Source organism: Melanerpes formicivorus, unplaced genomic scaffold, assembly GCF_026170545.1.
Source record: "Melanerpes formicivorus ecotype bairdi unplaced genomic scaffold, bMelFor1.0.p_v2 SCAF_7, whole genome shotgun sequence".
Taxonomy (NCBI): Eukaryota; Metazoa; Chordata; class Aves; order Piciformes; family Picidae; genus Melanerpes; species Melanerpes formicivorus.
In genome coordinates this window covers 26471561-26498445 of record NW_027142359.1, presented here as the reverse complement: position 1 = coordinate 26498445, position 26885 = coordinate 26471561, and the positions used below count along the sequence as shown (strand labels likewise).

Sequence of the window (26885 nt, the reverse complement as noted above, 5' to 3'; positions counted from 1 at the left end):
ACACACTTGACTCTCCTTCCTTAGCCACTGGCATCTTATTAGAACTCATTAAGGGATGGCTTAATCCACTCCCTCCAAACATAGCCTTTTGAAATCATATTACTAACACAAAACATTCCTCCATTTAAATTACATCCTTCTAATTAGAGAGCATGCACACATGACAGTCACAAACTCTCTCTGTGCAGGGCCCACTGAAGCTCTGCAAAACTGAATTACCTGCTCGATTTATTAGCCCTATAGTAAAGCAACGCGTCCTCTAAACCTCACAGGGTTTGGGCAGGAGCAGCAGAAGGGTTTCTTTCGGAATTAGCACACGTTTGCCACTAAATAAAATATAATTCCTTTCAAAATGTAACTCAGGTTCTACCCTGGCTCAGAAAAAAATAGTCACCAGAGCTGCATGACATTGTCGGGGCCTGAACAGATCACCTTGCTGGGCAGCAGAGAACTAATCCTGACAGATGTGAGATCATATCCATTTTGACAGAAGAGAGCTAGGCTGGCAGAACCCTTCCCACCTTTGTGGCAGCACTTCAGGAGATGTATTCCTCCTTATTTCATTGCACAGCTTCTCTTCATATCAATCCCTTGCTGGGTATTTCATTCAAGACTTATTTGTAAGCAACTCTCAGCTACAATAAAGCTCTAAAGCTGCCTGCCATATGCATTCCCGTCAGGAAAATGACACTGAGAAATGAGGCCCCTTCTTCAGGGTTAGTGTTATGGGCCTATTTAAGCAAGGGTAGAGAAACAACTGCGCTCAGTAAATCTTTGTCTCCTCTGGGCAAGCTCATTTTAGTCTGTAGTTAAAAAAGGAAACTGCTCAAACGTGTCTTGCCCAACAGCCCCCATCTCCTCTAGCCTCCTCCCCTGGAATGGCAGCCCCAGAGCAACGGCTGGGTTCATGAATGACCAGCTCCCAGGGAGCCTCTCCCTGCCAATTACAGTCCTCCATCAGCGCATTGGGCTGGTGGAGCAGCAGATACCTGCAAAGCTGGGGAGAAGTGGAAATTGGGCAGGAGCCTGAGCAGTGTCAGCTCACAACACGCCCCAGGCACGACTGGCCCCAAAGGCGCTGGGGGTCCAGGGGGACACAGCTTCACTGACCTGGCTCCTGCCACCATGGTGTCTCTGCAGATGGTAGAGCTGCTGACGGAACAGCGAGCCACAGAGTTGTCAGCTCTGCTGGCCAAGTTGACTCCCCAAATCAAATTTCACTAGTGCTCTCTTTGATGATTCATCCCAAACCAACAAGCTTGCAGCAACAGACTGAACACAGAAGCCCCCATGCCAGCATGTACCACAGAGCTAAGACTTCGTGATAAATGAGACAATGCTGTCAACATTGTCTGGGTGCTACGTATCATCTTGGGGACAAACCAGTCCTCGTTAGCTCCTCACCAGCCAGTGGAAGGATACCTTGCTTTGCCTATTTTTTAATGGTTTTTTTTTTTTTAAGGTCTGAATCCAAAGTCTTGCTGGTTGTTTCTTTTAATCAATTATTAAATCTCAAATCAATAGCTACATGAGTGATCGCCAGTGAGGCATTACCTGACTGATGGGGCAGCACTCCCCAAACGAGACAGAACTGAAATTATATTCAAGTGCTATGCAGTCATGAGAATACAGAGTAAACCTGATGGACATGGCAATGGTTTAACATGATGGTGTCTATCTCCAACCAAAGCATCTCGGCACCATTTGGTAAGAGTCAGGTTTTGTTTTCCAATGAACATGACGTCGAATTATATCCGGGTAGAAGCTGTTCAAGTTCTGTCCCCATCCAAGGACCAAACCTACCCACCCACACTGCATTAAAATAAAAAAAGAGCAAACTTTGAGGATAAAGCCATTGGTGTGCACAGCGTACTCACACACATGCACCAGGCAAACAGGCTGGCAGGCACTGGAGGCCACTACAGTGGAAGAGCAGGACAGGGAGAGGGAAGGTGCACAGGAACGTAGATACAGGGACACAGGAAGACAAGAGACTGGAGGACAAGAGGCCATGCAGGAAGGTCAGAGTCCAGCATGCACAAACAGATTTTGGCTCCCAGCCCTGTGAGACCAGAGGCAGCGCAGCCCACTGCAGACTCCCCTGCACCACAGTGTGGCAAGCACTGCTTTCAGGGTGCTCCTGGGGCCATACCGAGCCCCCGAAGCGGTGTGTCTCTCTTGACGCATCCTGTGGAAGCAGTACCTGTGGGTGCCTGCAGTCACCTCTCCCTTGGGAATTCAGCTTGCTCTCCAGCACAGGGGAAATACATTTCAAAGGGACTGGGGGCTCCCTCAGCAGGTGCTTAATAGGGTGAAGGGAAGGGCTGCGCCCCTTTGGAAGTGGCTCTCTCCACAGAGAAGCAGCAGAGGTGATTGTTGCGTTTGTATGCCTAGAGAAGGGATGACTAGCAAGGAAAACTCTCCTGCAGCTCAAACTGTACAAGAGGGTGGGCAGCCCCCAGCACATGGGCCATGTCTCTTGCACACTGCAGCCTGAGACCTGCCATGAAGCTGTGTGGGGCCTTGGGTATCAAACCTGGCAATAGATGAGTGGTTAAACAGGCCTCTGTGGTGTATTTCTGTGACTCAGAATGGCTGAGGGGCCCTCCCATCATTACCACACCAGCAGAGCTGCTAAGATGGTTTCGTTGCTCTGCACCAGGCAGCAGGGGTGCCCCAGAGCACCACAGCTGCTAAAAATGGATGTCATGTGTAGGGGTCAGGTCTCAACATGGGAGGCAGGAGGGGTCAGGGCAATGCCTTTGGTGAGAGATCTGGTCCAGACCATATTCTGGCAGGAGTGTGTGCAAAGGAAGGGATGGGCTCCGTCAGCCTCCCGTTCTCCTGGGGGATAATTGGCAGCTTCTTGTCCCAGTCAGTACAGAGGGAGAAGGGGAGATGCTGTCAGTTAGCATTAGTGAAAGCTGGCAGAGCTCTCAGAGCAGCTTGCAGTGCACCATCAACACATTCCTCAGGCTCAAGCCAGCAATTTAAGTCACTTGCTTTTCTAGCTTAAGAGTCTGGTAATAATTTAAATCAGTATCTAACTCCTCAAAAAGCAGCATTTTACAAGTGAAATCACATGGGCTAGCACAGACCACGATGCTACCTTAAAGTGCTCCTGGAAATTTTGTTGTTCTTCATTTACTGCAGCAATGAAATTTCTCCCTTTATTACAATTTTCTTGACAAGAACTTGCAGCAGTTTTTTTTTTAATCTTCTTTTTGAATAAAGATCAGAGGAGGTGGTTTGGAGGTTTTGCACGAACAGCACAGGGAAAATTGCTGTGAATATTAAAATGATTTCAATGGACAATAGTATAATTTGGAGGTTTAGTTAAACCAGTACTGTCAAAGATGAGATTCATTGTTATTCATCCCAAGAACAGCCATTGTAAGGGCTCTGCGCTGCTCCACTATTCACCACGCCTCCCTTCAGACTGAGTTCCCTGGGAAGTGAAGTGAAACCTTGGAGCAGTGAGCAGTGCAGTGCAACCTGAGCCTGTGCTCTGGATCCCACAGGACAGGAAAAAAGGGGAGTGTGGAGACTGGTTCCCCACTCACTGGGGGGGACTGTGAGGAGGACGGTGGGGAGCAGGCAACACAACAGCCACAGAGGTTGAGATTGAGAATTGTTAATAATTCAACATGCATTAACATGCACATTCCTTGCCTTGAGAGCAAAGAGCATGAATTGATTGCCCTGCTCCTTTCACCACAGGAGTGGCTGTTTGCTAACATCTCAGGTTCCCTCTGAGGGTGACATTACCCCCTTGGAGAACCAGGGGCCTCACCTCCCAGCTGCCGTCTGCAAGAGCTGTAGGCCCCAGCCCACATGGACATGAGTGCTAAGGGCTCACAGGTCAGAGCTGCTATCTCCTCTCTAATGTGCTGAGACACTGCTGGCATACAGCAAAACTCTGCAGGAAACACAACAGTGCCAGAAGGACTGCCCATGCTTCCAAACCCGTGCGGTGCTGCCAGGGAAGAGGAAACCAAATTACTATTCCCTGCTGGCTGTCTTGGCCACAGTGCAGCTGAGCGAAAGACAATGCTAACGCTACTCCCTCTAGCTCGCTGAGATGAAGGGTCCTCTACTTGCCTGCTTTTGCTTTTGGGTTTCCTTTCAATAATATCAACCTGGCATCTAACTAACTACCCTTTCCTGGCATTCCTGTTGCAGGCTCACTGGGCACTGACTCATGGTGATGGAGAGGTGTACCCATGATCTACATACTTCTCTGCTCCTCTCAGAGGTAGTCCCAGCTGCCCTGGTCCTACGCCACTGTCCTGACATCCTCTCCCTTTTGCTCTTGTTCTGCACAAAGGAAGAGCAGCCTGAAGTCACATTCAATTCTGAAGAAAGACCAGAACGGCCTGGGATGTGCTGTTCCTCCCTGACCCCCAGCACAGCCAAAGGTAAGTTCAGAGGGCTGTGCTTGAACCTCCCAACTGAATAGCTGAGAGAAACAAAAAGCACATCTTTCAGAAGGTGGCTACCCAATTCCAATACTCCAGTCAGACAAGCTGGAGGATCTTTGGTGCACAGGGTATGCTCTTGCCATTGCCACACTGCTATGCTGTCCAAAACTCCACCTTCCTCAGGAACCACCTCCTCAGAGTTGAAGTGAATTTAGGAGACATCCTCAAAAATGATCATCAGTCTGCATGGTTTACTCATCTGTAGACACCTTTCATCTCTCCCTAGTGCTATCATTTTAAGGAAGGACTTCAAATGGAAAGGCAGTTGCTGGAGTCTCACAATCTATTGACAGAATCAACAGCAGGAGAGGAGAAATTGGAACCAGAAAAAATGCATTTACAGTCTAATCTTGTGCTCAAACAATGCTGTACTATTTATGCTCCCAATGCATCCTTGAGTGCTGACATTTTATAGACAATTTCCAAAACAGGGCCTTGCCATTTTTGGATTATATTTCAGCTATAACTTTTAGGTCTAATTATTTGCGCTGACAACCACATATAAAAGAGGATATATCATTACAGTGGTGCAGCACTGGAGACACATCAGCATTCAGCATCCTGACATACTAATAGCAAAGTAAGGAAGAGCAAGATTGTGGAGCTATGCAATTTGCATTCGCTCTCTGAAATTTCTCTGATGAAAATAACACAACATTAAGGAGGGGAATAAGAGAAAAGATCCACTGTATCAAGATAAAATAACTCGTTAATAAATAACCTTGTAGCAGTCACAGAGCAATAATTAAATGCATGGGTGAGCAGTACACTGTTTTAAGTAAAGCTGGAAAAACGTAAGATGTAATTACCAGTGCCAAACAAATTATAAGTATGGCAAATCCCAGTGGAATATTTAGCAACTAATTTCTGGCTCCACGTTAAATATTTGTGTACGGTGTCTTTTCGGTGGGGTAGAAGGGAAGGATCGACACAAAGAATGAGACATTTTCTACTCCTGCTGGCTTACAGCCATTCTCAGCTGCCTCCCCTCACCTAAACCGTGCAGCTACAATGTTTTAGTGCCCTGTCAAAGGTTTGTCCTCCAGAGGTGCCCGAGTCATCACAGCAGTGCTCCACATTCAACAAAATCTGGGAGGCTTTGGGCCTTGACTTTAATTTCTTCTATTTCCTTCCTTGTTCTCATTTTTCATCATTGTCTTGGGCTCAGGTAATTTCATCTCTCTATGAAATCTATTTTTAGAGGGTAAACAACAAGAGCCCTGTGCCTCAGTACAATCTAAATGAGAGCACGTTTCAGTGAGAGAAACAGGAGCAAAGTCACTGTACTGGAACAACTGCTATGACAACTTGTTAAAACTTGTTCCAGTGATGATTATAAGACTGATGGCATGTGTGTGAGAAGCCAGGGCTTCTTCCCTGTACCACTCAAGGAGCAATGCTGGGCTGGAGAGCCACTGTGGGCATCCCTCTCCTTCAGTGCATGTGGAGGGATGGACCTGTCTGGTACCTGTTCGGTGAAGGAGTCACCTTGGGAAAGTAGCTCAGCAGTTCTGCCAAAAATACCAACTTTCTTCAGCATGAAATAATGAGTGCCTCAAGCCAGCTCTGCGGCTAGACTTAATTTAAAAGCTGGAGTCGTTTTCCACTATTGTCCTTTATTCACCTCTGGCCCTCTGAGGGCAGCAGGACAGAGCAGGGCAAAGCATAAATCAGGTTTTGCTGAGTGGCTACAAGCTTCTGCGCACATCACCACAGGCCACCCTGAGCCATCCGAGGTAAGGCTGGAGCCACTTCCTCAGCTTCCTGTGCTCCTGCCAGCAAGGGAAAGAGCCAGTCCCAGGGAAGAAAGGAGAGGCAGACCTACTCATGCAAAATTCCCTTGTCCAAGCATGGAGAACTGGCCACTCCCAAAGTGAAGACTACCAAGGAGCAGTGAAGCTGCCTCTGCATGAGGGCCTTGCATCAAGCCTGTGGCAAGGGAAGGCAGCATGCTGGGTTCCATTCCAGGTGAGACGGAAAATAAGCTTTTTGCCCCTACAGAAAGTTAAAACTTTTTAATCTACAGGAGAAACTGAGGAATTTGCTCTCCCTAGCAGCTTGTGAGGAGACTATAGATCATTCTGATCTCTGCTTCCAAAGACTACTCCTGATCTCTGGACAGAAAGCAACAGCAGTTAGAGATACTACACTGGCACCTAGCACAGATAACAGGTGAGAGAAGGACCCCACATACAGTAGCATGCACGTCTTCCCACCCTACCTTTGAACAAAACCACCCTGGCTGGTGTTTGCATGCAAAACATATTTTGTGCATTTTAAATCTCAAGCAACAAAGGCATGCAAAGCAAAGTATCAGTGCCATCACCAGAGTCACAGCAAACAGTAAGCAGATTTCATTAGGCACACCGTGGCCGTGCCTGGAAGGGAGGCAGTCTGTAGAGCCCCCTCCCCTTTTGGGGATGGATCTCCTCTCCCTACTGGAAAAGTCCCATCTGACGTGGTGTACTGTAGATGGATAAGAAGTGAAAAGGACCAACCTTCTCGCTGATCTGAGAGATGAAAGTTTGTTTTGTTTGATGGCAGAGTGCGATGAAGATGAGGAGGGAATAAAAAAAGACAAGGAAAAACACAGAGAGTAAAAACAGGCCAAGCTTCATCTGTCCGCACACCACTGAAACGACAAGACAAGACTACAGAGGTCAGCCGTGACTTCCCACCACGCACACACACGGCTCCGCGGCGCGGACGAGAGCGTGCCGCGCTCGCGCCGCTCTGGCCAGGAGCGGAGCCTGCCCCTCCGCCTCCCCGAACCGCTCGCTGCTGGTCAAGGCAGGGCGGAGGGGTCTGCACATCCCACGCATACTCACATGGAAGGTGCTTTGGGGGCAGCCCCACGCAGGGCCAGCTGCTGGACGCACAGACACATTTACATGTGCAAAACACTCACGCACATACACATAGAGCAAGGGACTGCAGCCATCACGCAGACTAACGCGCTCCCACACGCCCACTCCAGCTATAAAGATGATGGCAAAGGCACTTTAAACCCATTGACCACACACTGAGAAGAACATATACGTAGATCCAAATTTTATCAAGTATGTAAGAAATGTTCCAAGTGGTGAATGGAAAAATCTTCTACCATGAAGAGCTGTTCCCTCTCTCCAAACAAAGAGCTAAATGCAGCAGAGAGGTATTAGGCAAGTGACAGACATGCGCGGTATCAGCCGGGCTCAGTTTCGGAAAAGCCTTATCAGTACACGGTGCTGTGAGTGAGAGATGGACAAGAAATCAGAAGGACAAAAACACCCAAAGAGAACTGAGCAGGTCCTAGCTTTTGTTCCTGCGGGAGAGACAGCAGAAGGTTAGTTGCATTTTCCTTATAGGCAGAGATCTTATTTCTCAAGCAGGGGTGATCTCACTCCAGCTACAGATTTGTGGCGTATCAGCTGTAACCGAACCCTCGCCGAGAGAATACAGAAGTGGATTTGATAGTCAAAGACTGCTTATGAGTCACTTTTTCGATGGGGGAAGGAGAAGGTGGGGGGAGGAACTTGCTTTCCAGCAGGAACACTGCAAATTTTGGAAGAGCATGTGGCATTATACAGTGCAACAGTACAGTCAGCCATTTCCAGTGATTAGAGGACAGGATTTTAACCAACACTGACAGCATGCAGACCGGGCAACGAACTGCCAATAAAAGCTACAACAGTGGCCTAGGAAGTGTAATGGAGCTTGCAGAAGAACAGCAAAACAGTTGTTTATGTTTCCTCAGTTGAACTGATACAAGGGAACCAGAGCCAACCAACTTAACTGGCACATAAAGGGTGGCCACATCCAGTGAGGACCCCCACCTGGACATCCTCAAAACAACAGTCCCAGCTTAAGGTCCAGGTCTCCTCTCGCCTTCTTCAGACAGGGGATTTACCTCTTGGTCCACAAAACATTAACACAAGGCTCATTTAATCCTGTGAGACCCTGTGAAGGGAGGGAACCTCTTTATTGCTGCTCCCAAGCCACCACTTTATTTCCTAATCTAATGGAGCATATCGCATCTGCGTGGCCTCAGCAGACAGCATGGGGCTTCTGCCTTCTGCTCAGCTCCTCCCAACTGGGAGGATCTGTCTCCTGCCCTTGCCTAGGAAGGACAGTGTTTATGGCAAACCAGGCATACCCATGAACAGCTGCATTTCTAGAAAGCAGCACTGATCTATGATATCACAATAGGGCAACACAAACTCCAAGTGCTGCAAGCACGGACCAACTTGCTGCTCCTGCTGAAATTGTGCAATTAAACAGCAAGAGGCTGAAGGGTCTAAGAGCAGGGGATGATGCTGAAACAGGGGATCATCTGTCCCTGCTGCACAGCACCCTCTCCCTGCTCATGGAAAGTGCTAACAGACTCCAGCCATACCAAGAGGACTCACTGTGGTGCCACTTGGCCTGCCTGGGAGCAAGGTGAGGGGTGCTGCTGCAGCTGGAGGATAGCCAGCAGCTTTGTTTTGGGAAGCCCAGCAGGCATTGCACTCCACCAGAATGTACAGCCAGCAGTAGGCTCCAGCAGTGGCTTTCCCCCCATGTTGACACTTCAGATTAGAGTTGGTAAGGTGAGGAGACACATGTGAAACATGCTAATTCAAACAGATTACTTTCTGGTCTGTTAAACCAAACAAATTTGGGGCCTGCTATTTGTCACTAATTGCTGGATTATCTCTTAATCTCTCAGTGTATTAGTAGTTTATGGGTAATAAAAGCTAGTAGCAAGCTATTTTGGAACAGCTCTAAGGCAAGAGTGACCACGTGGGCAGAAAGTTCTCTCTCCTTTCCCTTTAGCTAATAATTAAAACAGCTGCTATTTTACCTGAGATAAACCTGATAAATGGCAAACTGACATTTTAATCTTGTTAAAGATCTCTTACACATGCTCCCTTACCTACAGTTCTCTATTCATTTCACCCCTAAATGAAGCAGCATGTTTTAAAAACAATATCTGTCCCCATCTTATAGGGACAGAGGATTTTAGGCTGAGGTTACCTGGAGTATTCCCTGTGCAGACTACCATGGCTCACGAGGTACACTACCATATTATCATGAAGCTGAGCTGCCTGGCAGCTTGCTTGAACATGACAGGCCATGCACAAGACATAGTAAGTGAAGTCACAGCAGAAATGCTACTAGAGGACAGCAAACTCCACAAGGTAAAAATGGGGCTTCTTTTGAGATCCAAGCTGAAGCACTAAAGCAGCAAGGTCATATCAGGGATGTGTCTGTGAGTCCTGACTGCCAGATGACTCTCGTGCTCTGTAGGCAGAAATTCCCATGCTGATTTAATTTGGCTTTTACCCTGCCACAGACATGTCTTATGCAGCAGCAGCAGTACTCTAACCACAGAAGCTTGTTGCAGAAAGAATGAATTTGGGCTTATGGGAGGCTGTGCTTTTGTGCATTCTTGTGCATTCTTGGGCATTAACTCCCTGAAACAAAGCAAAGGGCTGTGGCCAGGATACAAATGCACAGGTCTGAGAGTTTAGATCACTAGCTCAAACAAAGGAACACATTTCTAAAGCTTTTCAGAGTGAGAAGCTAATACTTTCCTGAAAGCAACAACAAAGTTCATTATCCCAATTGGCTTTGCAGTTCTGCTGGGAACTGCCAGAATCTGTCCTGTACTGGAAACCCTCTGGTGCTATGCAAGGCATTAATGTAATGGCAAACCCAGACACTGTGGAATCCAAAACACAGAGAGGTTAACAAAAACCCAGAGGGGGATGAACCTGTTCCTGCTTATCTCCAAAAGCACATCTTGTGTCTCAAGGACTCCACATAAATCAAATTTTATCCTTTACAGCTTTTAGAGGTACAAAGGAACAAAAGGACAGATTGTCTTTTTTACGCCAGATTACATGTGAGTAAGACAACCTCCCATTATAGGCAATGAACAATGTTCTCATGCCATGCTGATGAGTATATTCCATCCTACAGGGACAGACAGGATGCTCAGGGCGCCCAACCATCCTTTCCCATTCATAGTGCACACACATGCATGCATGAATTCAATTAAGTGCAGAAAATCTCAGAGCACCAGAGATGGATTTCCTAACCCTTTGTGCAAGTGGATATGGAAGGGGAGGGAACAGACGTTTAATCGGCACAGACACGCAGGCCTAATTGTTCCACAGATGTCTATGCAGGTCATGTGGGGAGCAGGGGGAAATAGGTTTCCAAGTCCATTTCTGTGTTGCATTAGCACGCACTGAGACACCAGCCACTCTCCTTCTGTTTTCCATAAAGGTCATTTTACAGATAATCAGACTTGAGCCTTGCATTGCACTTTTAACTGTCAAAGGACTTTGCAAGCAATAAAACTGTTAAGCTTATTTAGCCGAGTTCTATGAAGCACGCTGAAATCTTTAGATGAAATGTGCTAGCAAAAGTACAGAGAACTATAATTTATTTATTAAACTGTGATCATTATAATCACTATGGCACAGCAAAATGCTCACAGAAACACATGACGGCAAACACACTTCACCCCAGGAGAAAACATGACAAAAATAGTTAGTAGTATAGAGGGAAGAGAAAAGTTGGCAGAAACCCCTCTGTGCCTCTCTGGCTCTGAAGCCAGCCAGCTCCAGCATGAAGATATGCAGCTGCATGAGCCACAGAGCTGACTGAACAGCAAACGTCTGCTGGTGCTGAGTGCTGTGCAGCTCTGGCCATGCCACTGGCTGCGTTCACCCTGGCTCTGCTTACAATTACCTGAGGTGCATCTGCCCAAGCTACAGCTGCCCTGACTTTAGCTATAGCAGTAGCTTCAGCACAGACCAGCGCCTGTGGGCAGAGGGAATGAAGTTAAAAATACTGAAATCCCATAAAAAGGAGAGCACTTTCTTCATCAAAAGGTCATTGCTCTCTGTTGCACTGCTGTACTGCAGCATTATCTTGAGGTCAGCTCTACACAGCGCACATAGGGAGATCGTGGCCCTTCAGACTCATAACCAGCCTCAGACATATACCAACTACTGAGGGGTAGCAACTCTGTGACCTCCATTGCAGCCTTCTTTCACTTCTGATAGTCCAAGGCACACGTCTGTCCCAAGCAGCAGCCTGGGTCATACAGTCTGATTCAACTGCCTGTTTGTGTTTCCTGTCATACAGGTATCTCTCTCTCACTATTGTTTCCAGTCCCTGCTTGTCTGTGGTCACTGTCAGGCCCTCAAGCGCTGGCCGTGCCCTGCTCCAGTCAAGTAATGCAACCACCATCATCTCTGATGAGAGGCAGGTTCAACAGTGCCTGCTGCCAGAAGTGTGCATTACAGCTGGGTCACAAACAGATGTGTTCCTCATTATTTAGCCATTTCTCAGACAATCTCAGTTGTGGTGGCTGAGCATTTGACCACTGTCCTCAGGTTTTACTCTTCTCCTGGCAATAGCGTCAAGCTTTGACTGCTGCTGCTATTTTAGCTGGCTTAATATTTCATAAGGAGAAAATGTCCTTTTTAAAGGCTTCAAGTCTTGTTGCTCCAGGCCCATGTCAGTCATTCAGAATTATTATTATTTACACAAGGTCCCCGCTGCAGTAAGCAACACATAGCCTCAAGTAGCCATTTTGGTGAGCTCCCTCTGTGTCTGAGCCGCAGCTACTGCCAAGTCTCCAAGTGTAAAACCCAGTGGAGGCCAGAGAATCACTGCTAGGGACAGATTCACAACCCCAAATTCATTTTGGGTGATGGTTTCTTAGTGAAACTTGGCAAATAAACTTTCAGACTCCTAGCAAATTTCCCTGCTGCCAAATGCAATGCTGGCCTGGCCTTTCAAAGCACAGGGAAGCACAGATTTTTGCAATAATACCACTTTTATTTACTGCAGTCTGATTTACTATTTTGTGATTTGGGGACAGAGGAGAGAATTCAGTTTTAAATGGCCTTTTTTGTCTTGTTTTTGTTTTAGAAGAGCTGTGCAGCTGCTTCTCTACAGCACGTGCAGCATTTTGGGCTAGGGAACTTGCTGCACTTGACCTACTGGACTGTGCCCTGAAGGCCTGAAAAGCAGAACTTAAGAAGTGAAAAACTGGGCAGCAGATTTCTTGTTTGATGGGAATTATGCAGCAAATGGTCCAGTAAGTACTATTATAAAAGCATTTGCATTGCTCACTGCTGTAAGCAGCCCTGGGAAACACACCCAGTGAACTCCAAGGATATTCTTACACACAGTTTTCTTGCTCATCCACTTCACTGAAAGGGAAAAAAATAACAGTAATGCTGTGTGTAGAGAATGAGAAGGGCAGAGAAAACCCTTTCATACAGGAAGAGTCAAATAACAGTGACTCTATTGATCTGAGCACCCCACAGGCCACCACCTTGGCAGGCATTTTACAGGAGAAGCCTTTTGGCTGAAAATGTTCCTCTCTGTGTAGATGTTCCTGAAGCTGTAGGCAAATGAAGAGTGAAATGTGTTCATACAAACCCAATAGTGTAGGTGTATCAGTGCAATTATACTATAGTCCCAGTAAGCATGATGAAATAACACCACCTTTCCTCCCCCCCCAACCCCTAGATCAAATCTGCCTTCTGCTCTTAATTTCATGTATATCTTGAATCCACTTCTTGGATTTTTGCTGCTAAATTAAGACAGTAAGCTCTCTGGATTAGAGGAATAACATCTTCCATACATTTCTATTCCCTTCCCTTCTCCCTGCAGCACCATCAAGTCCCAGATCTCATCATTATTACAATGTACTGTGGTACATGACGGTAATGATAACATCAGATCAATATGGGCAACATTCTTGTGCTGAAAGGGCAGTGGAGAAATATGCCATTGTGCCCCACTCTGAAAACCCTGCCAGGGCCCAGATAGCCACCTCGCTCTCTGTTCTTGCTACCACTTAGTTATTGCTTCTGGGATGGTGTGGATGTTTTCTGCAACCCTCTATGCATGGGGGGCTGAAGAGCAGCAGTGGGAGTTGGTCAGCCTCTAGCACTGGCCCTTAGCCCCATCCCAGCTCCGCAGCAGCTGACAGATAGACCTGTCAGTCCAGAAGCAGAAGGCTTATAAGGGTTGCTTTGCAGCACACTTAGTAAGATGAAAATAATAGCTTCAAGGAAAATGCATCCATTTTCCTTTACAAATCCCTGGTGTGGAAATGTTTTAAGTTTTAATGAAGTCCATCTGTGCAGAAGTGCTGGCTCTAAAGGATTCAGAGAGACAAGACACTGGCATAGCCTATTCCTTCCTCCTCCTGTTCTTTCATTGATATAGGAAGCCCTAAGCAGCGCCTGGATACTCCTTCTCAGCACGCAGTGCCTTCCTTTGTTGGCATGAAAAGTATGATAAAGATGCTAATGAGCCTGTGCTTTCTAGCACAGGATACACACAGAGGATTACCTGCGAGGCTAGGAAAGGGGAGGACATGATCAAAAACATAAACCCCAAGAGTTAAGAGACAAACAAACATTTGAACTATCAAAAAAACCAAAAAGAAAAAAAGGCTGTAAATGAGAGCAGACACAAGCAGGCCTGGGAACCACACAGGGTGGAAATTAATACTGCTGCTCAGTGCTCAACCATGCTTTCTGAGAAAGTGACCAACTGCTTGGGTATTCAGCAATAAGGTCAATCATTATGAAACCACCACGCAGTGGTGCTGCAGCCGACACAGTTAATTTCCACTGTAATTTAGCATTAATTAATGTCTTCTCTAGTAAAGATGCAGGCCCTTTCTGTAGACCCTACTGGAAGTCATTGATCCGTCTAATGACAGCACTGTAGGACTATTACAAGAAGGAAAAACAGGGGCTCCTTTATTCTGCATCCAAGACCTGAGAAAGTAAGGCATTTTCACTTTCCCCCCTTGCTTGTTACAGAAATAAAGCATTATTCTTGGTTTGACTTTTTGAAGTCATTAACTAACACAGTAACAGTGTAACTGGTTTGGGTTTTTTTTTTTGTAGGACATTTGCTATCAGAAGCTGTAATGACAAATACCATCTAGGCCCTGGCACACACAGCACATTTCATCTGGTAATAATTTATAGGGTATCTGTCTTCCAGCATACAAGGAGGTTTTCACAGTATCGCTTAGGTTGGAAAGGATCACACAGGTTGGTGACTGTCATTGTAAGGATTATATGCAATAAAAAGGCTTGTTCCAAAAGCTGCTGTGTAAGCAGTTAACAGCAAAGCACATGGCTAAGAACACATTTTCTTCAGTCAAAGTCAGGATCCTCTCACATGTGCAGACCACCCATCGGCTATTCCTAGTCCAAACAGGCCAGATGAATCTTGCTGAGCCAAGTGTAAAACTCAGTAAACTCCTCAGTCCTACAGGAGTCACTTGCTAAATAAAGAGTGTTCATTAGTAAGAAATGAGGAAGCTGTTAAGAGGAGGTTTTTCTACCTCTTGAGGCTCTTGTGCCTTTTTTCAGCCACACCTCTACAGATGGAACATTGAAAGTCTGAACACGTCACAGGAAGCAAAAGCATCCCAGATGCTGCAGCGAAACGGCTGGGTATCCACACAAACCTATGCAACAACAGCCAGCCTGGTAACTAGGATCCTTTCCCTCAGAGTGCAAAGTGATAATCTGGGATGAGTCTCATTTCAGCTTGCCTGAAAAATGAACTTGCAAGAACACAAGGAGTTTAAAATCATCCATAATTACACTGTGAGAGTGAAATGAGCGACTCCTCTGCATAGATATAGCTTCATCTTCTGAATATGTTTAATTGGATATTTCACTCTTCCAAAGACTCTTACAATCCAAATTATGCTGCAAAGTAAAAAAAATCAGTCCCCTAGAATAAGCAAAGAAAACAATGCCAGAAGGCAACCCTAGAAGCAAACACATAGCATGTGAATGAAGACTTCATTCTTATGTGCTCTTTCCATACTAACCATTGCATGTATGACTTTAAGGCTGTATTTTCTTTCTTTTTTTTCAAAACAGAGGAAGGAAGGAAGGAATGAAGATGAGATTTCATTAGACAGCTGATTCACTATGGGGAAATACAATCTGGTTCTAACTTCCTAACAAACAATGGGTTACACCAGCACAAGGATCTTCTTTCTCTTCTTGGGAAAATCCATCACTCCATTTCCCAGGGGCTCCTGACCAGTGGCTGTGGTTGTACAGAGTTTCATATGAAGCAGCACTTAGTTGTTTTTTTTTCTTGCCAAAATTAACAGAAAGGTGTGCAGGGAATTTAGCCCTTGCTTCTCTCCAAAGCTAACTCAAACATCTTTAATGTAGAAAAAGAAAGCTGACAGGAGACTGCTCTAAAGTAAAACCTAGTTATTTTGGTATGTGGAAAACAGCTTTAACTTGGCAACATAGCATAACCATCAGAAAAAAAACACTTTGCATGAATTGCAGCTAATTTCCAGCAGGTTCCCAGTGTGAGCCATTAATACCCAGAGGCTCGATCATTGATGCATGTAAGATGGATTAGGACAACTCCAAAAGGCTGTTCGGTTTTTAAAGACACACATTGCAAAGCAGAGGCCTAGATATCAGCTCACCTACAACTGAGGACCTCTGGCTCATCAGAGCATGACCAGTTTGACATTACTCCACCAAAGGTTAGTTTATAATAAGAGGATTAAGAACCCCTTGATCCCAGTTAAAATAATTATGACACAAAGTTAAAGAGTTCAAGGGAGAAAGGGATTCCAATTCTTCCCATATTTCAGCGTTATACATAACACCATGTAACAGCAAAATCAGATGAATGGAAATGTGAGTCAAACCTGATGCAGACCAAAGATATCCTTGAACTTCGTGGGTTTTGAGCAAAAGGCCACATCACACAATCCACAAAGTGTGATCAAGGCACTAAGACAGGGGCCATACTCCTCCAGTGAAAGCTATGGAGCCTTTCGAGCAGGAATAGAGTGACCTCCTTGGGTGGAAGCTGCTCTTACCTCGAACATACAGGTTAGCTGGGGCAGAGTAGCGGGTTCCCGCGCTGTTGGTTGCAACACATTCGTATTTGCCTTGGTCTGATTCCTCACTGTTCTCTATTTGCAGAGCCCCTGTACACAAACAAGATGACACAGACAATTCAGGTTATGGTAAATCTGGTAACAGAACAGCCAACCTCAGAAAAGGAAGGCCATGCCCCACGCTTTTGAAGTATCTTCCTGGATAAATATATCGTGACATTCCCTGGACCCACAGGATACCAGCATGCAGCCAAAAGGTACCCAGTCTGCTATCAGAAGCTTGTGAAATTGATTGTGTTCTTAATGTACAGGGAACCAGTTACTGATGTATTTCCAACCGCCCCAACCACTTAGATTCATTGCTTCAATAAAGGAAAAAAATATACACGTACACACATATTAATTACAGCTCCGTATGGGACTTCTAATAAAAGGACCTTTAATTAGCCCTTACTCAAAACAGCCAAGCACAAAGCACACTAACTTCAGCTGTTTGTTTCTTATCTGATGCACACAAAGTCTAGCAAATGCTCAACCACCTGTGACCTTCCTGCAGAAACTGGCAGACTCCCATCTCTCCCACCTCACCACCTCTCCTTCCAACAGGCATCCCCTCTTGAGAGAGCACATTGCCTTTCATCAGCCTTCTCCACATCAGTGACCTCCTTGTTCTTTCCGATTTTATGTGATATAAAAGGATTAGAAACTCGGGCTGAGACATCAAAGATGCAGACCAGTGCAATACACCCATTTTGCTGCATGGCCCTCGCATGAAAGCCACCCTCCCATTGTTCCAGCAGTGCCTGCTCCTTCAGCTTTGGGTCAGGAATAGTTGTTTGGTTCAGCCTGCGGGTTCCCCAAAGTGCCAGATGTATGAGGGGCACATCTAAATAACTGTGATTATTGCCAGAGTACAGAGAGTAGCAATTTGCATGGGGAACCTTTAGAGTACCCAAGATATGGAAGTGAGTGCTGGTCTAAGGTAATTTTCTCTCATTTGCTCAGCCTATTCCACTGGCATACAGCACTGCTCAGCCCGGGATGCTGGTCTTTTACATCCAGATTCTTGCCTAGCACAGATGACTGCAAAACTGGTCGCAGCTAAACTCCCCTAAGCACACATGCTGTGTGCAGACTGAAAGACGGAGGAGCAGGGAAAGAAAGAGGCAGGATGCAAGTGACAGCAAGCTGGCACTGCAGGAGTGAATGGCCATTGGCTAGATACTGAAGTAGCTGGTGCTCAGCCTGCTTCCCCCAGGCAATGTGGGAACAATTTTTGAAGTGCCTCCAAGTGCTCAAATGCTGTTGGTTAGGACTGCCTGTAAGAAGGGGACTCTGTTCACAAACTGTACACTGAACTTATGGAAAACATTAACCCCTTTGCTTGTAAGGATTTGAACTCATTTTTGCCTGCCACAGTTCAAAACGACCACTGAGAGCGGCACTGAGAATAGCTGCTGAAATTGCCTTTTCCCTTCTTGCTAGTTCAAGCTGCAGAGGTCAAACTCAGTTTTTCATATCATCAGAACAGAAGAAAAACTAATGTGAATCAACCACTGCCACCTACATTATTTAGAAGGATAAATTGAAACTGTAGCATAAGTCTATATGTCATAGGGAAAAATGAACTTCCCTGGGTTCTGCCATACAATAAAAATGATGTACTGAGCCCTCCCTGTTGTTGCGTTAGTGCTGGAAACGAGGCTTCAGCTAGACAGGGAAAGCTTGTTTGCAGAAGTCTTTCCACCTACTAACAAAAGGATATGGAGGCTTTCCCTAGCTATGGTGCTCTTTGGACACATACAGACTAAATCATACAGTGCTGGTGCTTAATTCAGGGAGAACGTTCGATTTCTATAGCTGCCTGGGAAAAACATCTTTTGAGTAGACAGCAGCGCGGCAAGCAGTGGAGCAGGACAAAAATTCCAAGCACTGACAAGATAGAGAGAATCAGAGAATCTAGAAATGGAAAAAACCTATTAGGTCATCCTGTGGATCCCTGGGGGCCAGGGCAGGACTGCTCCCAGTTGTAAATGTACTCATGTTCTGTCCAATCCCATTTTAAATGTGCCAAGTGACAGGTCTTTCACCGCTTCCTCAAGGAATTGATGCCACAGCCTGGTTATGCACTCTGTCAGGAAGATTTCCCTGGCACTCACCATTTATTATCCCCTCTTTAATTTCTGCTCATTACTCTGTGGGCAAGCATGTGCTGCGGAGTTCATTCCAAGTGCCTGCATCAGGCTTGACTGGAAAAAGCTGTTTGCTGCATAACATACCCAAACTTAACTCAAAAAAAGCAAGCAAACAAACTGAAATGAGTGGATGTCATCACCCTGAGGAAAGCTCTTTGATTTCCTCTCAGGGAAAAGATAAATTTTGCCTACCCTGCACACTGGTGCACATGGCTACCCCCAGACTCTTCCCTTTCTTTCCCCCCTTGCCTCACACCAGCTTCCTCCACAGAAACACTGCCTCTTTCTGAAATCGATTTAGCTGACTTGGCTGAAAGCAGAACCAGCTTCAAGTGATGGGCAGTGGTGTCTGCCTAGGAAAAAGTAAGGTCCCTAGGTAATTCTGCCTTTGTATGTGCTCCTTTTAGCCATTTAATATATATCGCTGCTACTTAGACTTGTGATCACCACACCTCATAACTGCAGGTTCGTCAACTATATTTTATCTCTAGGGACCTCAGTATGAGTTCTGGAGAAGAGGAAAACATAAGAGAATGATGAAAATGAAGGCAGAGAGAAGGTAGTTTCAGATAACATGCTGTTACTGCCTGTCAATTCTGTAGTCATTGTAGACCAATTGCTAGAATCATACTATAAACATGTAACGTGTGTCAGCAACTGCCTACAAACTGCTCAGGGACATTGGGTAAGAGATTCTGGTTCTGCCTGGCTTGGTACAACTATTCCAACTATGGTGGCATCAGGAGCAAGGGAGAACCCAGAAAGCAGACAGCAGTTAATGAAAACCTCTCAAGTGAAACGGGATGAAAAGAGTTACTGCAGTAAATCATCATTAGACAAACACACAGATGCCATACTATGGCTGACAGCTAGCAGAAAGTGGAAAGATCTAAGTGAACTAAGTGATGAAAGTGTAGGGGATCTCACAGTTAAGTTCAGACATTGCTGAGATCAGAAAGCCAGAGACACAAATGCATCTGAGTATCTCCCTAAGTATAAGATGCTCCAGGCTGTAATTCAGTCCCCCCAGAGAAAGGCAATAGATCTGTCTCTTAATGAGTTCAGGTCTAGGTTGGACAGGACGCAAGGAAAGGAAGAGCTCAGTCCTAAGTAGCTCCTTTCCCTTAGCTCATGGAAACTGTATCCAATGACCCTCAAGAGCACAGTGAATTCTTGCTTTGACAAGTGCAAAGGACCTAATTTCTGTTCCTAGCCCTGTCAACATCTCATCCTATTACCTCCTGCACCTCTGCAAATCAGGCCTAGAAAGGCTGATTTACTTTTATTCATTACTTTGGAATTTATGCTGCACAAATTGCTGAGTAAGGTCTTGTTCACACAGGATGTTGCTGCAGACTTCTCATAGGGACTTCTCCAGTGCTTCAGTGCCAGGTGCCTTGTTCTCATTTGCATGGCTGAGTCTTGACGTGCAATCAGATAGCATGGCTTCAGTGGATGCATGAGGACCATCTACCATCCAGATGCGTGTATGTGTACAAAGAGGAGCAGTGAACAGCTTGTTTGGGAGCTCACAGGGCTTTGCAGCAGTACGTGAGCATCAGAGCAAAACCTCTCCCTGCTGAGCACCACTCGACCTCCACTGTCTCCTAAGCATCGTGAACCACAGTAAGGCTCCAGCAGAAGAGGGGCAGCCATTCCTCACCATGCTGTGATGCCATGTCAATCTCACTTGCAGCTCAGATCTGTTCCTGATAACACATCTCAGCTTATCAGAGAGCTGACAGCTCCTGAGAAAAACCCCTGGCTGCTCTCCAGTGCCAGGGAAGATGGTGACGAGGCAGAGCTTTCTAGAGCTGAGGACGGGAGCTGGCCCTGCTGACTGACAGGCATTCCTTATAGGTCCTTTGCTCTGTGATGATATTACCTTGCCAGTCCCTTCCCTCCATCTAGCTTTTTCTTTTTAGACTCTGTCACTGACAGCAGCCCTGTTAGCAGCTCTCCTAGATACTTATCTATTCAAATATACTTGTGCTCAGGCAGAATCATTAGTCGCAGTGACAGTGGTTAAAAGAAGCATTTAAGAAGTGCACTGCACACACAGAGCAGAGGGAAGGCAGATTCTGATAAGGGCTGCTTCTTGGCAGCATTGGGTACTCTGGGGCTACTGAAGGCATGTCACTCTCTCCTCTAGGAGACAAACCAAATGCAAAAAGCTCTGAGCTGCCACACAAATTGATCTCTCTGAAATCATGCTCCATAGCTCATGGGATACTTGTGCTCTCTTCTACCAGAGAACACTGCATGGAGCTAAAACACAACAGGTCTTGGGCTGACACCTTTCTGTAAGTATTCAGGTTGGAGCTCCATCCCCAGCATTGGGGGCAGCCCCATTTTCCTAGAAGGGTGTTCACAGCCACAGTCTCAGCCTCCCTGGCTTAGAGTTGGGGGACTGAACTTTTGCCCTGGTTAAAAAATTAGACACAGAATGAAATGCTCCTGTAAGTAAGCAAGAGTTAGAGGAACCAGGCTGCAGTCACAGCACTCATCTAAGAGATGTACTTAAAATGTGGATGTTAATGAACCCAGCTATCTAACCAGGTCCCTGCCTCTCCGGGAAAAGATAAGTTTTGTGTACCCTGCACACCAGGGCACATGGCTACCCCAAACTCTTCCCTTTCTTTTCCCCCTTGCCTCACACCAGCTTCCTCCACAGAAACACTGCCTCTTCCTGAAAGCAATATTCTTTGTCACCCCTTCAGACAGTGCTCTGGTGTGGGTTCTAATGCCACTTATACAAATTCCCTTCCAGAGAAGGAGAGTCCTTCTAATAAAATCAAGCAAGGTGTGGAGCAGGGTTAGAGGCAAGCCTAGACCAAACAAGGACTCATGAGAGTGAATACGGTGGAGAAAGCCACTGTGAAACCCTGACTATGAGGGAGTTGGACTTTGACAGCTTGGCTTCTGCCCAAAATAACTAACATTTGCTGTAGGAGCTGTGAAAAATGTGAAGACACCAAACCCATGCAAAAATCCCTAATAATGAAAATAAGCATTTCCCATATTCACTATTTTTGTAATTTATGACAGCAGCGTCTCCCAGCTGTTGGAGGGCTGCACTTAGCCTCCATGAGCAATTGTGCTGCCAATTATACAAACTACAAATAGATTTTCATTGTTAGTGTTCATTATGGTCCTTATGCTTGAGAGGATGGTGATTGGCACGGCATGGATCTGCTCTGGACAGCAGTGCTGCTGAGGAATCAGTCTCCTGTGCACCAGAAGCGGTTGTTGATAGCACTCGACTGCTGCCACCGAGCCACACTTGGGCAGAGAGGGAGTAGAGAAGACCCAGCGTGCTCCCAGCACAAGGTCTCCCCTCAGTGAAGTTTCAGGATGTTCTCATCTCACACCAGCAGGTACAGGAAACCTCAGGGGACTCTGCGTGAGAAGCAAAGCTACAGCGCTGTGAAATGCACAGTAACAACTCTGTGTGCTTCTGAAAGGACGAGAGTCAGTCTGAATCCTGACAGCAAGAAACATGGCATTACAAACATTTCCAGGCACTACCCCACCCAACTTCCCCCCCAACACTTTGTCTGTTTCTGCAAGCCTATCTTCTCACTTTTGAATTGTTCTCCTTTTTTCTGTGTGTTTTTTTTTTTTAAGTAGGGAAGCTCAGGAAATAGGAGAAAAATTCCTATCATATACAAAGGGCAATGAGATGTACAAACACATGCTCAGAAAGAGATAGCAAAATTCTTCCTCTAATCCCTTTAGATAGCTTTACATGCCAACTTGCAGGATGCTGTTGAAATACTGCAGCTATATTTAAACTGCTTTGCTTGGGACTGGAAAAGGTCTGGCTGAAGCTACGCTTAGGTTGGTGCGGGTGTTTACCTGGCTTCCTAGGTAGACAGCTTCTGACACCCAAGTAAGCTGATCTAAAGTTAATTCAGACAGACCTCTGCTACCCTGATGTCTGCAGGAAAGAAATACTCTTAGGTACAGGAACCTCAGATATGTCCTGTGGTGACAGAAAGGTAACAAATAAATCTGACTGGGGAAGGATAATGCCTGAGATGGTATTTCTTTACCTCCTCGTGTGCATCCAATCTAATGATTGTTCAGAAACACAACCATACTCTGCTTTCTTTTACAGCCTGGGGCAGGAATAGGCAGCCAGGTTTCACTAAAGGTTAAGCAAGTTCAGTTCCAGAGAAATGCTGAAAATGAACATTTTATATTCTACTCCGAAAAGAAGAATAGATCAGAGCTTGCTTAAACATGGTTTTGCTGATAGTATCTGTGGGTCACCTTAAGAAGCCAGCTATTGCCTAATCTGATGGGCACCTGCAGCTCCACATCTCTCTCACAAACAAATAGGGATTTTGAGATTAAATTACTCTCTGGGACAGTCCCAGAGGGTAAAGAGCGAAGCTGCAAATGGAGATTCTGAATTATAGATGGAAGTTCCTCCCATTTCAGGGAAACCTGAGATGTCTTGGATGGGAAAGACCAAACATGTGGCAGTAAATTCAAAGGAGATGTTTAGAGGGAAAAATGTCCTCCTGTTTGGAGGGGTCCATGGTAGAATTTCTCAGGTCATCCTCTAGCTAACCACACACTGCTTCCTGTGAGTGGGTTGTCTGCTCTTCCAGCACAAAGGCCTTGGGTAATGCTCAAGCCTCCCAGGTACTCCAGACACACAATTCCTAACAACACAGTCACAGCAGCAATTAAATCAAACCAAAGCCACCCCTTCCCCCCTGAACATTATTACCAAAAGGGTTCGTTAAGAGTCATTAGATCACCCTTCCTTTCAGATCAAATTAATGGATTCCAAAGCATCAAACTTACCTTAATGAGGAACAAGAGTGCAGCTGGGTATAGAACATGGCAGAACAGTCACTTCTACATGGACACAACCTCACCATCATAAAAGCACTTTCATCTAATCTGTCATTATCTTTAGAAATTCAGTGACCTCCGTTTTAAATAAAAGGCATTAGGCTGACAGAAATCCTCTGGGAGAAGCCAGAGAGCAGCACGTGGCTTCTGTTTGCTCTCACTGAAATGTCATCTTTGACATTCAAACGGGACACATATTTTAAATAATGTCAGGAACATTCTTAAAATACCTCATCAGGACTCAGACAGGGGTTGGAAGGGGAGCGGAGTGCAGGGAACTTATGTGTTATGAGATGGATGGTTCTTTTCACAGAGATGTGCTCGGTTCCCAAGCAGGACGTATGGAGCATCCATGTGGTTCTGGTGCTGAGTCACTAATGTCATCAGACAGGGCGGGCGCACGGCGAGCGTGCGGGAGGCCTCGGGACGGCTGCGCGCTCAGCGTGCAGGGCTGGCGGCTCAGAGCGCTCGGCTAGTTAGCATTCAACCTGTCATTTCATTTTAGGATTTGCAGCAGGGATAGGAGATGAAGAAATAGTTTGAGGAGCTTGTAACATCACAGCTGTCAATCTCCAGCTTTCCAAAGGGAGGAATGACAGATATATAAGCCCATTCACATAAAAAAGGTTTGCAGTCTTTCTCCCTGACCCAGATTTGCTACAAAGGCAACTTAATGCAAATATGCATCAAACAGCAATTCGCATTTACTCTGGAATCACTTAACGGGAGTTGAAAACATTAACCCCCAGCAACAGAACCAGTTACAAAGAGTCAGATTATTCACTTCCAGCAGTGATTCGGGGAAAAGGAGGAAGAAAGGGGAGACAGGGGAAAACCGAGCAAACGAGGTCATGTGGATTTGTAGGTGGTAGTCGTTCCGCCAAGAAACTCAGGGGTCAGTCAACAGGGGTAACCAAAATCACAAGAGAATTCAGAAGGGCCTTCACACGTAACGCTCACTAGCATGCTAAAGATTATCTGAAGTGACAGTTTTGAGTGTTTAGGCTAGAAAAGACAATGCTTCAATTGGAGAGTCATTACTGGTGCACACAGGCTGTGAAAAACAGCCAGGGACTGTGCACACTGGGCTGTCAGACTAGGGGTGGGTTTAATTAATGAAGGCTTAAAGCAGCCAGATGTGCTTCCGATTCTTTCTATTTAAAACAAATCTTTTGCTGCAAAGCAACATTGGCATGTCCAGCTCAGAAATGGGGGTCTGGGTCAGTGGTTCTCCATGCTGACACCACATCAGAGGGCTACCACACTTGAAAGGCAAACACGAGGAGTGCAAACTAAGGTTCTCCTTATCCCAGAGCTGAATTTGGTCAAACTTTCAAGAATTTAGTTTCATGCCTAGCAGCAGCAGCAGACAACAATTTGAATGTTCTCTTGTGAAAATGTTGCCCCCTTACCAAAGCAATCCATCTTAAAAAACCCTAGACACAAAACCTCAGAGGCCACAACTGCATGGGGAGTTCAGAGACTTGCAGGAGCTGCAGGAGACGCCAACACTCCCTTGGCAGAGGCCAGGGATCGTTTTCCAGTTTGCAAACTTTCCGTTGAATAACCCCCTTCCAACAGTGCACATCTGCAATGGATGAGTCTACAAGAAACCACGCTGAAAACCCACCAAAATAAACACGCTACTGGGAGAGTGTGGATGAGCGAGAGTGCTGGCAGAGTTAGGGCTGAGAGTAGAAGCTGGAGATGAGAAACATCAGAGGAGAAGGGACAAGGCAGACAGGAGATGGAGTGACGTGACAACTGGAGGCACATTTCGGCATTCTTACCTCTGATCGGTGTACCACCTGGTGAGGTAATTTGAATGCAAATAAGATTAGAGAGAAGCATTAGTACAAAGAGGAAAGGAAGAAAATTATAACTAAAAAGCAGAAAGTTGTTTTTTTTTAAAGCTAGAACTTGTATTAGCGCGACAGGAATAAACAAAAAGAAACCAATGTGCAATAAAAGTCAGAGTGACACTCTCAGGAGGTTAGTAAAGCTCATCGCTTCCAGGAGTGCAGCATCCAGCCCTGCAGCTTGCCATTAAAGCCACCACCCCCATGAATGGGGCGGGGGCAAACTAAGCTGCCACGGTGGCATTGCTGGCTGGCCTCACCACTTGCATTCACCCACACCACTGTTCAAGCAGTTGAGATGGAGGACACATTGGGAAGATGGTGCAGTGCCCCTTCATTCCTCAAACAGAACAGGGAGGGGGTGTCCTGGGGGCTGTGTGACCGTGAGTGTGCTGGGCAGAAGGCGTGGCAAGCGCATGATTGCAGGCGCTAGGTGCAATTCTGCTTTGAGGTTAGAATGACCAGTGGGACAAAATCTGCTCATTTAAAGAAATTAAACTGAGGGGAGAGTGGAACAAATCGGTTTTGAGCCATTCTCTGCATTCACATAACCCTTGCATCAGGTTCCCTCCGGCAAAGAAATTGGTGTCATGCAGAATTAACTTTACATAAAGAAATGTTTCAAAATGAAGTAGTTTCTGGTAACACTGGCACGCTAGCCAGACCTCTACTGTTCCTGCCTAATTTGGGTGTTAGCTGGAGAAATGAATCCCTACCCTCTTTATAAGGTACTGGAGATAATTTTACATGCTATAATGAAGAGTTTCTTATAAGGAGGGCTTATCTGGTTGTAAGGTTAAGTTATCCTATTGCAACGATCTATAAAGGTTTGTCTTATGAGGTCAATGTGTTTAGCAAGTGCAGGATCCACTGGTCAGTGTCTTGAGTTCAGTGTGCAACCAGTAATGAAGCATGATTGAAGGAGAGATGCTCCAGCTGGGCAAATTGGCGGGGAACCCTTCTAAACCCCACTTTTGTCCCCTTGGTCTTATTTTGCACATATGAAGGCTGTTAGTATAAGGGAGAGATTCATGCAGATTTAATCTGTAGGCAGTTCATGGTATGTGTTGGTTTTATGCAGATTTGTAAGATCTGAATACCAAGCACTTACCAAAGAAAACTGAGGAGTTTAAACAGACAGAAAAACAGGGTTAAACAGGACACAGTGTGTCAAATCATGTTCAGTGTATTGATTAATAAATACCAGTATGCATACAAGAGTGTCGTGTATCTCAGATTTACAGCTCATTCCATTATCCACAACAATGATCACCCAATGGGAAAGAAAGACAGAAAAGAATTTCTGTAAATACAAAGAAGGCATATTTTAAGCATGTTTAACCTGCCTCTTAAAAAGCAATTACAGTATTTACACTTATTCTTTATCTTTCCTAAATACCCTTCCTTTAGGCAGACTGAGTCCTTTCTTTAAGCAGGAGCAGCAATTCAGAGTACTCATTTCAGCATTTTCCTCTGCCAAGATGACATTACCCCATTTTAACTTTATGTCTGGTTATATTTTCTGATGCTTTTTATCCACAGATTACTGAAGCATCAGGAAAGATCTTGCAGTGAC

General features: G+C 45.7%; 1 protein-coding gene across 8 annotated transcripts in view; it reads right to left on the bottom strand.

Annotated features, from left to right (window-relative positions):
- The window catches only part of PTPRF (protein tyrosine phosphatase receptor type F), a 430746-nt gene that overhangs the window by 78103 nt on the left and 325758 nt on the right, over nt 1-26885 (bottom strand). For all 8 annotated transcript variants that reach the window (XM_068141543.1, XM_068141542.1, XM_068141545.1 and 5 more), the window contains exon 7: nt 16366-16476. In XM_068141543.1, coding sequence (XP_067997644.1) covers nt 16366-16476 — 111 coding nt within the window. The remainder of the gene's footprint in view (nt 1-16365; nt 16477-26885) is intronic.